The sequence below is a fragment of the Mobula birostris genome, chromosome 18 (genome assembly GCF_030028105.1).
Source record: "Mobula birostris isolate sMobBir1 chromosome 18, sMobBir1.hap1, whole genome shotgun sequence".
Lineage (NCBI taxonomy): Eukaryota > Metazoa > Chordata > Chondrichthyes > Myliobatiformes > Myliobatidae > Mobula > Mobula birostris.
This window is the reverse complement of record NC_092387.1, coordinates 44,398,212-44,413,047: the sequence shown is the minus strand read 5'-3', so window position 1 is coordinate 44,413,047 and position 14,836 is coordinate 44,398,212. Positions and strand designations below refer to the sequence as shown.

General features: G+C 40.9%; 1 protein-coding gene across 2 annotated transcripts in view; it reads right to left on the bottom strand.

Moving 5' to 3' along the window:
- synpo2lb (synaptopodin 2-like b) overlaps window positions 1–14,607 on the bottom strand; it is a 47,635-nt gene extending 33,028 nt beyond the window's left edge. Inside the window, exon 1 of one of the 2 annotated variants that reach the window (XM_072282577.1) lies at window positions 14,356–14,607. In XM_072282577.1, the coding sequence (XP_072138678.1) occupies window positions 14,356–14,460 (105 nt within the window). In that variant the 5' untranslated portion in view covers window positions 14,461–14,607. The remainder of the gene's footprint in view (window positions 1–14,355) is intronic. The other variant, XM_072282579.1, reaches the window with a different exon arrangement.
- Window positions 14,608–14,836: the final 229 nt, after the last annotated feature.

The window sequence follows — 14,836 nt, the reverse complement described above, 5'->3', positions numbered from 1 at the left end:
CAACAGGTTGGGACACACTTAGGACCATATGGTGCAAGCCATCTATGGGTAGAACAGAGAACCAGAGTATCTGGACACAGTTATACCAAGCACTAGACCAACACCTTAACCACTTGGCCACGTGCCAACACCATACGAAGTTCGCTAGTTCGAGCCTCAGCTGAGGCAGCGTGCTGTGTCCTTGAGCAAGGCACTTAACCACACATTCCTCTGCGACGACACCGGTGCCAAGCTGTATCGGCCCTAGTGCCCTTCCCTTGGACAACATCGGTGGCGTGGAGAGGGGAGACTTGCAGCACAGGCAACTGCCGGTCTTCCATACAACCTTGCCCAGGCCTGTGCCCTGGAAACCTTCCAAGGCGCAAATCCATGGTCTCACGAGATTAATGGATGCCTATATATACCAAACAATTACAGCATTCCAATTTCCCTTCATTCTATTTCTAAGCATTCTTATAAGATATGTTTGCTGCTCTTTCTTCAGCCAAAATGAATTTAGAAGTGCCTTTAGCACATGGTAGCTTTATCAGCTTTCCCCTATGTCTTGACAAGCAATTAACCTTCAATCACCGTCACAAAATCTGATCATTTACCACAGTACTTTTAAGGAAAACATATTTTACAGATTGACTGTTATATTACTTCACACACAATCACTACGTCTCCAAAGTGTTTAAATAGCTATAAAAAGCTTTAGAATATCCTGAGGTCATAAAGGGTGTTGGATAAATGCAAGTTTCCCCTTCTAGTACAACACATCATCTCTGCTTCAATCAACAGTTAAACTACCAAAAGATTGAAAGTGTTGTATTTTTGCTGTCCTTAAAATATACTTTAATGGGCTTCATTGTTCATGAATAAATAAATATACTGTTCAATGTGCAAATGAGCATACAAAATGGAATAGTTTTGGGTAAAACCTCTAATCTGTAGTCAGACAGTAATCAGGCAACAATTATCCTCAGTGTTCTGGGTTCCTTGAAGAGTGTGGCTCAGCTGTAGCTTGTACTTGACTAAGATTGCCTGCATTTCTGTATATCATCACAATACTTTGTCTCCAAGAACGCACCTATAACTTGTGCAAGGCTGATGACCTGTTTCACACATTTTCCAGCAAGAATCAATACCTTCAGGTAAGGTACTTTTTAAATCCATGTTTAACTTAGGGAATCCTAAATACATATTACGGGACTCCTGGTTTTCTGTCAAGTTTATGAAGAATATTGGTCATTTATCCCAAGTATTTATTTTGCTTTCTACCAAGCCTCATATCTTTATAGAGTTATCTTAGCACCACAATTCAAAGTCACATACGGGAGAATCTTGGCAAATGGTGTTCATTAATTGGTTGCGTAGTGAAATGAGAGCATTGGCAATTTGAAGCTTGGTTAATCACCACCTCAGGACAAGGGTCAATGTGAGGATTTATGTCAATAAAGTGGCATTGGACATCACAAACACTCCCTGAGAGAGGTACCACGTGATCAAATCAATCATCAGGTACACAGTGAGCTAGTTTCCATGATTAATTATGGATCCAATACTGTCCATAAGATCATAAGATATATGTCCACTCTGAACATTTCCAACACTGTCCACTCACAACAAAATGTTCTAACAGCACTTCAGCATCTTCCTCTTAGACCGCCTTGACATGATGCTGGTTTGATTGCCTTTGAGGATGAAACTGGGGAGACTCTTCCCCACTCTGCCAACAGTTTGATTATAGTATGATTGAATAATGATTGAGGGTTCCACCGATAATTGGATGAGGCAGTCTTTAGAGGTGTTTTTGATGTGTCAAATATTTCCCCATCATGTTTGTCAATTTGACTCAGTCTCCCATATAGAACCCATGTGCAGTATTCTAAATTTGAAGAAGTTTAAAAAAAAATCACTGCATCAGTTGGAAGTAGTGTTTAAGTCTCTGATTGACAAACAGCAAAGAAGTGACAGAGCAGGTTTATCATTCACAATGGTTACTTGGGGAGATGCCATGAACAGTGAACATTGATAGAAATGGAGCACAGTATCACAGAGCAAATAGTCCACTGTAATGTTACCAGTGGAGGTATAGGAAAAGATGAATCAACTGGTGCTATGTCAATGGAAATGTTAGGAATTACAGATTTACAAATTAAAAATGATAGTGTTACTGATCTATTGAATGTTTAGACTGGAGGGGCGGAAGAAAAGGGTAAAGGGATCCCAAGTCTTATTCTGTGTGGGAGAAGTGTGAGTAAAGAGCAGAATATTGGAGCAGACATGATTAGTAGCCCTGGAAGAGAAACAGTAGCAGAGAAAAATAGATGTTGAGAACAGAATCAATCAGGTTTAATATCAGTGGCATATGACATGAAATTTGTTATTTTTCAGCAGCAGTACATTGCAATACATAGGGAAAGAGCTATAAGTTACAATAAGATGTATATATTTTAATAATAAATTAGTATTGCAAAAAGAGAGGGAAAGAAAAACTGAGTAAGTGTTCATAGGTTCATTGTCCATTCAGAAGTGGAAGAAGAGACAGAGGGGAAGAAGCTATCCCTGAAACGCTGAAGCAATAAAACAACGGTGGAGATAAGTTGGGAGAATGGAAAAGAGTTCTCACAGGAAGCAGATGTTTCAACTGGCAACACCACTGCTTGGTTTATTCAATCTCTCCAATTCTCCAGCCTATCAGAGATCCTTTATTTTGTTCTTTCCATTCAAAGTCAAAGTAAAAGTAAATTTATTATCAAAGTACACATATATCACCACATATTGCCTTGATATTCACCTTCTTGCATGAATTTACAGGAACATAAAGAAATACAATAGAATTTGTGAAGAAAACTCTGCATAAATAAAGATGAGCAAACAGCCATCAGGAGCACAGGCCCCATCAAGGGCACTGGACACAATGGATGACCCCAGCAGATTCACTGGTGAAGTGTTGCCTCTCCCAGAAAGATGGTTTGGGACCCTGAATGGAGGTGAAGGAGGAGGTGAAAGAGCAGGTGTGGCAGCTTGTCTGCTTGCAGGGATAAGTGCCTGGAGAGAGATTAGTGGGGAGGGACGAATGGACAAGGAAATCATGGAGGAAGCAATCCCTGCAAAAAGTGGAGGTGGGGAGGTAAAGATATGTTTTGGGAGAAGTTGAGGAGAACATGAGATGTAAAGTCCTTGAAAGTGAGCTTGTAGGTTATGGAATCAGTTCAGAGTTGTTGTGAGTAAAGTTTGCTGGTTCAGAAGCCTGATGACTGTAGGGTAATAACTGTTCCTGAATCTGATGGTATGAGACCTAAGGCTCCTGTACCTCTGACTTGCTGGTAGCACCAAGAAGGGAGCATGGCCTGGATAGTGGGGGTCCTTGATAATGGATGCTGCTTTCTTGTGGCAGCGCTCCTTGTAAATATACTCAATAGTGGGGAAGGTTTTGCCGGTGATGGACTGGGCTGTATCCACAACTTTCTGTAGGCTTCCATTCCTGGGCATCGATGTTTCCATACCAGGCTGTGATGTAACCAGTTAGGATACTCTCCACTGTGTACCTATAATAGTTACTTTCTATAACTTCGAAATTTTAAATTCTACCTTTTGCTATCCTGATGAACAGCCATTGACCTAAAATGTCAATTTTGTTCCTCTCTCCACAGATGTTTCCTGACCTATTAAATTATTTCCAGTTCTTTCTGTTTTAATTTCTGACTGACTTTTCCTTTGTTCACACTTAGTGAGTGTAAAGGAAGACAGGGTTAGCAAACAACCTCCATTCAGGGCCCCTCCTTTTCCTGTCCTTGGCCCTTTCCACCTAACATCTCCCAGCTTCTTACTTCATCCCTCTTCCCCCACCCACTTGGCTTTACCTGTCACCTTCTAGCTTGTCCTCTTCCCACCACCTTATTCTGGTATCTTCCTGCTTACTTTCCTTTCCTGATGAAGGGCCTCAGCTCAAAATGTCAACTGTTTATTCATTTCCATGGGTTCTGCCTGACCTGCTGAGTTCCACCAGCATTTTGTGGATGTTGCTCTAGATTTCTAGCATCTGCAGAACCTCTTGTGTTTACGTTAGCAAGAAACTGTTTGAATAATCCTGATGAAACAATCTATCATTCAATAAATAATGAGCAAAGCCAGATCTTATATGTTTAACATATAAAATCACTGAATAATGTGAGAAGAAATCAAATTCCATTTTATTGCAAGTGAATAGTTCAGGGACTGTATTCCCTTGACTATCACTTAAAAGGAGAAAACAATCCTTCACTCATGTCACATCCTGCAACAATCTCTAATTAAAGCTTTTAATTATTAGCTTCAGTCACAGTCACTCAGCAGGAGTGCTGTCTCACTTTCCGTTTAACTGTTAAAGAAAATGTTGCTTTCTTACAGCCAGCAGCATTCCTTTATCAAATGATGTGACATTTAATCATCAAGAAAGTCTTCCCAAGCTCGAAGCTTTTCCTTAAAGTTGTGAAACTTGTCACGGTTTGAACTTCCAATGCTGCTATCGCAAAATGATCAGTGCTTGAATGCCATACACCTGGCCAGCTGAATTGTTGGTCTTTCTGTTCCCTCCCACCTTAAAGTTCCACAGTAGACTCTACCCTCTTCCAACAGGAGAGCTTGGTTGCACTGTCAGCAACTAGAACTGGATTCTCTAGAACACCTTTCTCTCCTTCTCCACTGTTCATCTGGGATTGACAAGTACAAGAAGGTGATGATTTGTTCACTCTCCTAATATAGCAACAAGACTAAACCTTTCCTCTGGCTATTTCGGGAGGAAAATGGAGTACTTTCTTCCTGCCTGGATTAATTCAGCTTTAACAACACTCAACACACTCTGCACCAACCAGGGTAAAGCTGCCTGTTTGATTAGTACCAATCCACTATCTGAAACTTTCATTCCCTTCTCATTGAGCAAGCACCATCTACGAAAAGTACTGTGATTACTCACGTGGATGATTCTGATAGTACGACCCAAAAGGCATCAAACGTTAGGAGGAGAAGGCAGGAGAATGGGGTTTGGAGGGACAATGAATCAGCTATGAGAGAATGATGGAACAGGCTTGATGAGCTGTTTGGCCTAATTCTGCTCCTATGTCTTATGGTCAGACCTGCAATCATGTCGACATCAGGAATGATCAGGATAGCTCCTGATTCACTCCTGAAGCTGCACAGCATCCAGATTTGAAACCTGGAACACCCTATTTGAGAGTTATTGACAGAGTACCTTCACCAGTGTTTCACGGAAGTGGCTCACTATTACATTCTGTAAAGTAATTGGGAATGGGATATAAATACTTGCCAATGGTGGTCAAATCCCCACAAACAATTCAATGATTTTGTTTTTGTGAAATGCAAATTGAAGACTCTACCACAAGAAAGGTTCATCTGGATCCTGTGGCACTGTATTTCTACGTTTCCTTTGGGAAATAGGATCTTTAAGAATGCAGCCAAGCAAAGAGTCTAAATGGTGTAATGAAATGAATTCGTTTCCTATGAAGCAACAGCCTATTAGAGTAAGGGGACCAGGTCATGATATGCCACTGGGAAAGAATGATTACATTGAATTTCTCTATTCTGGTAGGCCCTGGATTTTCAGTCATTATGTAAAATCAAGAAAAAATTATTTCATGGAGCCACAGTTGCTTCCCCTTTTTAATGTTCTTAAAAAACAAAACTATTGTAGATGTTTGTTTATATTAAATCCTTCATCCTTGACGTTATGTGAATATATATAATCTAAACGCAATTACCTTGCTGACAGAAGAAAAGATTCAAGGATGTGCTCACATTCTATTTTGAAAAACAGCAATTACCCACTGACTCCAGGAGTACCCGACCCATGATGGCTTGAAGTAGGGAAGGGGCAACCAGAGTCGTAATTAGAACCTCGAGTCCATGTTTTGGGAGCACATTGATATGGGTGAAAGGAACACACCACCTCACAAGCTAAACACCCACCCACCCTGTCAAATACCTCCTGTCTGTCTATTGAAGAGTCTGTAGTTCTAAATTTTTAATATTTATATCTTTTTATATTAATGACAGACAGTGTGGCGTAGCCCCTTCCGGCCCTTCGAGCCACGCCACCCAGCAATCCCCCAATTTAATCCTCGCTGAATCATGGGACAATTTACAATGACCAATTAACCTACCAACTGGTACATCTTTGGAATGTGGGAGGAAACTGGAGCACCAAGAGGAAACACACACAGTTATGGGGAGAACATACAAACTCCTTACAGGCAGCAGTGGGAATTGAACCTGAGTCACTGGTACTCTAAAGCATGCTAACCACAGGGCTACCATTAGCATTTGTAACCTCAGTATCACAGATGGGAGTTGAAGCAAGTCATTTTTGATCCTGAGTGATTGCCTAAAAAGGAACCTGAATAAACTTTTAAATTATATCCTAAGTTAATCGAAAAAATGCTGAAAAGTAATCAGCTTGTCATGTGATTAAATTTTTTTTGACTGAACCTTTTTTCAGTTGAGCCAGAGAGAGCTCAGTACCATCTTCACACCTGATACTATACACAGAGCTATGTGGGTCCTTGCATACTTAATAAATGAGTCTCCCCTTGGGACCAGCTAGGTGGCATCGTCATGAGCTGAGAGAACGTACTCTTGATCTAAATATGGTTCTGGCTGGCAATTTGGTCTTTATTTCTTGATTACTGATGACACGTAGAGGGTAATCTGAAAGAACACAAAGAGAATCTGCAGATGCTGGGAATCCAGAGAAACATACACAAAATGCAGGAGGAACTCAGCAGCTCAGGCAAAATCTATGGAAAGGAATAAAGCGTTGAAGTTTTGAGCAACTTGCACCAGTTCCACCTGAAGAATAATCTAGTGGTGTGAATTGACAACCTTATGAACACGTCTAATTGTCAACTGGTTGAGAATCAGGCAGATATACTGTTAGTGAGGCACTGCATTATCTCCCAGGTGGAAATTAGAAATCGGCTCCTTCAGGTTGTTATAGCCAGAGTGGCAGTGGGCAAAAGCCCCCAATACCATACATCCCAAATAGCCTCTGACAACCAAGTCCAGCTTCTGCCCTTCACATGTGGCTTAGCTGCTAAGCCCAGTGGAACTGTTTCTATGACAGGAGAATGGACAAAGGTAGATCACTGGCGCCTTAAAACCAGCTGAATTGGACAGATGGGGCTCATCAACTGTGGTTGGTAGTTCACCGATGAGAAGGAAAACTTTGATCTCAAACCTCTGCTGCCTTGCGATCATACTTATTCATGGGAAAGGCTTCGGGAGCAAACCCCAAGGAAAAATCTAAACCTGGATGCCCTAAGACAGTCCTGCATTGAGTTCAATGCTTACTGGCCACTAGTAGCAAACTGTATTGGTCTCTACTGTACCTTTGGGTTCATCAGCTGTGTGGAGAAAGGGAGCCTGTTGCATGCATAACAGCTTGCTCTCCATATCATACTGCCCTGGCCTGTGTACTGGATTGTGCGTCATGTACACAGCTAAGGCACAACATCCATGGTTGGCCTCGACCAACAGGGGGGCCTCAGCTTTGGAAGCTAGTCCGATGATTTATTAAATAATAAAATAATTCAGATGCTTGTAGGCAGATAAAGCTTTCAAGTTCAGGATTTGGTTTGTAATGTTAGAACAACTGTTGCACATTAGTGTGTGGTTACAACATTCGATCCTGAGAATGAGAGGCTTTAATTGTGAAGAGGGATGACAGAAGCTGCTGCTTTATTCAGAAGAACAATCAGCTACAAGATAAGACCTGTGAGAGGGGTTCAAAGGTGTTTATAAATAGAAGCAAACTTTTTCCACTGGTAGATATATCAGCAACTATGAGGATAAATTTACAAACGTCATGGAAAAGGTAGTGGATTAAGAGATGTTTCAAAGCAGGGGTTTGCTGTGACAAGGAATGTCTGACCAGAAGCAACAGGGAGACTGAATTCAAACAATATTTTGAAGAGGAAATGGATTAGTTGCTGAAGGACAGAAATGTAGAAGGTTTTAGCAAATTACTGGTGGCCGAAGCAAAATGGGGCTGTTCTTTTACTGGATGCGATCTGAATTGTTTCTGGGAAATTCTGTCACTTTAAGGGCTGATTAGCATTTGTAAAATGAGACAAAATTATTTGCTCTCAAGATAGGTTTCTCCAAAGTCCAACAAGTGAAAAAACGAGGATTGCTTTGAATGTAACATCAAAGACTAGTGGAAACAGAACAAATAATAATAGTGAATTTAATAAATATTTGAAAAGGGAAAATTTGCAAGGCTGTGGGAAAGAATTGGGGAAGTGGAAAAAAACTGGATACTTCGTTCAAAGAGCCAGCACAAAGAAAACGGCCAAATGGCTCCAGATTCAAGTGCATATATTTATAAAATGTACATAACAACCTAAATATTTAACCAAGAAATGTGCTGCATTGCCTTAGGTCACCACGAAATACTGGATACTGAGAGTTTTCTGGCGAGGATTCAGCAGCTGTGCTTTCTCATATCAAATACCATATCACTATTTCCACCCATTTCGACTAGCAGACAGGAACTTGGTTCAAGCAATAGTTCAAAGAACAGTCGTTCAGATACTGTAGCAACGATGAGCTGTGCCTGTGCCCACAGATAATACTCTGTTAACTGATCTAGGTGATGTCACCGTTAACCAAGCTAAAATGCCAGCAAGCAATGTCCGAAGTACTTCTCACCTTTCCCCGGTCAGAACTGAATATTGCTTATTTAAGTTTCCTTATAAACATTCAGCTGAGGAATGCTGATCTTCATTTCATAAGCAAAGTGAAAGTGACATTCCCCCTACCCAAAAACAAATAAAAACTTTTCTCTATAATCCACTATGATTACACAATGGGATACAAAACTGTAGTTAATTGTTGAGACAACATATAGAAATAAATTATAGTATTGTGGCAGCCCGCACACGCAGGACTCAAACCGCCATCGGGAGCCGCGGGCACACGGTAGCACGTTTGGAACTACCCGCTCGGGGCGGACCTTCCGGGGATAGTCTGACGTCATGTCCACCCCGCGGGTCGCAGGGGCCCATGGGAGGAGAAATTGAAGCGCGCGATTTTGAATCAGTAACGGCATTCTGAGTTCAGCTCTTTCTGCCTCCGTGTGTTTCTTTAGTAGCACGTTTGCGCGCGACTACAGTATCATCAGTAAACACCTTTTGAATTTCTGCCCTTTATAAATTCATAATAAATTTACAAATAGTGAAGAGAGACCTTCAGAGTCTGCAGTATAAGTGTTGCAAACTTCTAAAATATTTCATTGTTATTTTATTTTACCGTTTACTTTGTCTTGTCAGAACAATCCATTCAATTGATGTTTCAATGGGTAAAAATTGTTGGAGAGTTTGCAATGTCAGTGCTTTATCTGATGATGAACTGAACCTCTGGCCCTACATTCATCTCTTTGATGGCCTAATTTTCCCTCTGTAACATTACCTGTCGTTACCACTGCTTCAACCTGTTTGCTACTAAACCCCCTAAGACTTGCTTTTATTACTGCAGCTTAAATTAATCTGAATCCTCATTCACACTATTTATCCTCTGGCTCCCAGTTCAGTTTGTGTTATTATTAAAATTGACAGCATCATATTCAAATCTTTGCAAGTCCCAACTCAAGTTTGACATCTGTACATTTCTGCAAACTTGGCTTCATTTCTTTTACTTCTTCATTTCTTCTACTTTTTTCACGCCAGTATTGGAAGTTGTGCCTTACATTGCCTGCCTAGATTCTGAAAATGACTCAGCAAATCTCTCTGTCTATTTATCTCTTTCCTCCCTAAATCTACCTCTTTCATTCAAATCTTAGAGACTATTTCCAAATGTGGTTTAGTGTTCACTTTTATCTGCTTACCTCTGTGAAATCCCAGAATACTTTGTCCTGTAAAGAGTTACATTAATGCATCTTGTTTTTGAGAGTAGTTTCCGTTGTTCCTCACTTGCCATTTCTTTAGCATTTTTGTCTGTTTTTTTTAAACGAGGCCAACTTGTTAGCTCAATGCTTGGCACAGATGGAAGGTGTGCAAGGAGCCAACCAGATTCGAACCCAAAACCACTCGTCTTGAAATCCAGTGTGGTTGCCACTACATCTACAGCCGGCTATTTTTAAGAGTAGGGAGCCACATAAACTTTGGTGATTTTGAATTTTTTAAAATACATATTACAAAGTTTCAACTATTTCTTATGATAAAACTGAACCACCAAATGCCAATGCATGTACTGTTATATCTAAGGTGGTACTCAACATTAGTTGTGATATACTTGAAATTTTGAATCACTGAGAAATTCCACAAGAACTAAACACTACTCAGCATTTCTGAACATTGAGTAAGCTTTGACTGCTTGGACTTATATAGTGGTGCTAGAAAGTTTGTGAACCCTGTAGAATTTTCTGTATTCTTGTATAAATATGACTTAAAATGTGATCAGATCTTCACATGTCCTAAAACTAGATAAAGAGAACCCAATTAAATAAATAACACAAAAATATATACTTTTTCATATATTTATTGAGAAAAATGAACCAATGTTACATGTACTTGTGGAAAAATATATGAACCTCTGAGGTAATGCCTTCTACAAAAGCCATTTGGATAATGAGATGAGATTGGAGGTCTAGGTTATAGAGGAGCTCTGCCCTATAAAAGAGGCACACGAAGTCAGGTTACTGGCAGTACCTGTGCTTCTCTAGAAAGATCTCTTTATGTGCACCATGCCTCGATGCAAACAACCTTCAGGAGGACCTTAGAAGAAGTATTGTAGAGATGTATGAAGGTGGAAAAGGCTACAAGAGTATTTCTAAAGACCTGAGTGTTCAACAGTCCACAGTAAGAGAAATTGTCTACAAATTGAGGAAACACAGTACTGTTGCTACTCTCCTGCAACCTGCAAAGATCACACCAACAGCACAACATGCAAAGCTGAAGAAATGGTGTTCATGGAAGGACTCCATGGAGGAAACCATAGCTCTCCAAAAAAAAAAGAACATTGCTGCACCCCTCAAGTTTGCAAAAGACCACCTGGATGTTGTACAATGCTTCTGGGATGACATTCTGTGGATAGATGAGACAAAAGTTGAGCTTTTTGGCAGAATTGCACATTGCTATGTTTGGAGGGAAAAGGACACTACGCACCAGTACCAAAACCTCATCCCAATTGTGAAGTATGGTGGAAGGAGCATCATGGTTTGGGGCTGCTTTACTGCCTCAGGACCTAAACAGCTTGTTATCTTTGAGGGAACTTTGAATTCAAAATTGTATCAAGACATTTTACTGGAGAATGTCAGGGTAGCAGTGCGCCGCCTGAAGCTGAATAGAAGTTGGATAATGCAACGAAACTATGATCCGAAAGACAAGAATAAATTAATAAATGGTTTAAAGAAGATTTATGTTTTGGAATGGCCAAGTCAAAGTCCTGACCTTAATCCTACAGAAATGTTGTGGGAGGACCTGAAGCAAGCACTTTATGCAAGGAAGCCCACCAACATCCCAGAGTTGAAGTAGATTTGTAAGGAGGAATGGTCTAAAATTCCTCCAAGCTAATGTGCAGGTCTGATCAACAGTTACCAAAAAACATTTGGTTGAAGTTATTTCTGTACAAGAGAGTCATACCAGTTACTGAAAGCAAAGGTTCCCATATTTTTTCAAAATATATGCAATATTAGATTATTTTTATCAAATAAATGAACACGTATAATGTTTTTTGTGCTCTTTAATTGAGTTCTCTTTATCCAGCTTTAGGATTTACGTGAAGGTCTGTTCGCATTTTAGGTCATATTTATGCAGAAACAGAGAAAATTCTACCCAGTTCACAAACTTTCCAGCATCACTGTGTTTACTTTAAACCAAATGGACACTGCATATCACCTCAAAGAGATCCAAATCGATGCTCCTCTGTTGTCCTATAAAACCTTCCTGGCTGTTTGTGAGCAAGTTTGCTTCTTGCTGCTTTGCATCCTCTTCAATTGGATTGTGTCAAATTTTTGAACAAATTGGTGCCAGATTGTGTCATGACACTTGTAGTCTGCCTCCAGCCTCACCCTCAGGTGTGCCGGTTGTTAACACAAACGATGCATGTCACTGTTTGATAATTATATTTGAATCTTGAATCATTAATTAACAGAAATGCTATGATCATCATGATAGCCTCAAGCTTCCAAGGACTCAATCAACCGATCACTTTTCAGCTACCCAACTTACGTCATTGTCCTTCCCCAGAGTTTTCACAAACAACTATTTCCTCCACTGTCACCAACAATGTTTCCACTGGCGCAAATGAATGGAGATAAATGTCTAGGTACTTGACATGTGAATAAGCCTTGGCTTAATTACTGCTGTGCCTAACTTTAAATGTTAAATGCATTCTGCAAAACCAAATCAGCAACATAAATCTTGCTCAGGATTATTGTTCACATTTCTCTGAAAATGATCTCCCTTTCTCCCACCCCTTCACTTTTTCTTTGCTCTCATTGCACTCACTGGCAGTAACCCCCATTAATATAGCTTCAGGAAGATAAGATCACTTCTGAGCCCCAATCCATTCAGCTGCCTCTAATTCTGAAAGATAAGGCTGCCCATCTGCTTGTTTTGAACTGTGATTCAGGGCAACAAACAGTATCTACTAATGACATTACAAATGCAATCTCTGCATATTCTACCCTGAAACTGACTGTGATATTCTGTAAAATACAGTCAATGAAAAAGAATTGATCAATCAGAAACTTCATTAAATTGGTGTACATTTGCAATTGTCCGTAAATTGGCTCACAGAATCAACTATTATTTTCACACTCCCTTGGGATATGAGGAACCAAATACCCTGAAAAGCTGAAAGATTTGTGGTGTTGGGAAGTTTCTAATCCAAAACTGTCTGGTCTCAAACCTTTTATTTCTGTATCCTTTTTACCATCTGTGTTCACCCTTTCCAATGTGATTATTGTTCAGCAAAGTATGTAACTATTGATCACATTTCTAAGGAAGAACAAAAAATGAATAAACTGGCCAAGGAGAATTACAGAGTTACACTGTACAGAAGGCTATTTGGCCCATTGTTCCTGTGCTAGCTATGTGAGAAGATCATGAATATGCATGAGCCAAAGAAAGAAGTGAATTTGTATCTGCCTTTCAGAACCTCTGAGTATCTCAACTCAATTCACAGCCAATGGGGTGTTTTTGTAGTGTAATCTCTTATGCAGCACAAATATTTAGCGACAAATATAATTTCTGTTCAGTATTATTTCAGAATGGGGACTAGGCCAAGAGTTCAAACAAAACTTCAGGATCTCCTCCCCTCCCTATCCCATGGAGGGTTGTCTTTGGCATCTGACCTCCAAACATTTCCAGGTAAAAATGTTTATCTTTGCTGATCTATGGAGTGATTCAGTCTGAACTATCGGGTTTCTTCTTTTATGTGCGCATCTCTAATAGCCGGCAAAAGGGTTTCACCGAAAATACATTGAAAATAGTATAATTTGTTTTTTTATGTATATTTATATTACAGGTTGAAGAGGTCATGCTGGGAATGTGTTGGAACTGAGGATGATACTGATTCCATGCGCTGGGTTTTAGCAACAGGGTAAAAGAATATGATACAAGCGAAATCCCGATAAGAGTTTGGCTCCTGTAAAGCTCCCCGTGGTTCGCATACGATACCGTTCAAAGTTAGTTTGACTTTACCCCTTTGACAGTCTCCACCCGCCTTGCAGTTTGAAATCAAATTCTAAACCAACTGCGTAAAAATCAGGTTGAGCATGGCCATAGTATAGTTTTTAAAAAGTACACTAACTGTGTAAATGTGTGGGTGCCCAAAACTCCGTAATCACTTTACAGCAGAAAGGTGGGAGTGGGGGGAAGGGAGTGTGTAGCTTTCTGAGATGAGCGAACCCGGGGTGTCTCTTAGTATGGGAGTTTCTCTGACGGATGGCCTCATGGTGAGTGTCTTCCTCCCTGGCAGAAGATCTCTCTCTGAAGCAGAGACCCGGCCCCCCCACCCCAAACTCATGTAGTGTTTGGGGCTCTTCCTTAATCGATCTGCGTTTGACGGTCTCTCCGTCGGGTGCCTCTTTCTATGAGCAGGTACCTTTAGAAAGGATCTTACTGATGGGCGTTCGCTCTGCGAATTGGCGTTCCCTTTTATTGGAATATTGATCACCCCGAGTTAGAGGGTAAGATTGTCGCTTTAACTCTCTCTCGCGCGCTCCTTCCCTCCCGCTGACTTTCCTGGCGTATATATCTCTTTCTGTCTATGGGGTTCTCTCTTTCTCTCCCTCTTTGGCAGTGGTGACTCTCTTTGGCAACGGTGCCTCTCTCCCTGGCCGCGGTGGTTTATTATACTGGCTCGCTGTCCTACCTTGGCGACTCGAAGCGGCATGTTTAGGTGGGATCCTCCATGTAGCCTCAAGCCCCAGGGCGCCCCACCACTAAGGGTGACGAGGATTTCTTCCCCGGTCCCCATGATCTCTCCCGCTCTTCAGCAAACGCTGGGTCCCTGGGAAGTCTTCATGGCCCTGAATTCACCCATCTTTCACATCTTGTCCGAGCTGGCTGATCAGGCGCTGGGAGGTCACTGCAAGACACCAGTCTCGAGTCTCCTCTCTCCCGCAAAGCCGCAACAAACATAAGGGGCTCTTGGTTCAAGGCCAAGTTTCAGCACATGTTGCGTCAATCGCACAGCGCTGCTGTGGGAAGATCTGTCTATAAGGAAAATGCAAATGCTTGAGTTCAGGGTTAAAATGTTGCCTGCCGAAGAGGGGCAAGAGGGTTTTATCTATTTTGTCACCACTAAGAACACCATAGACACATAGCTGGGGTTCGAGATCAAGTACTATTGT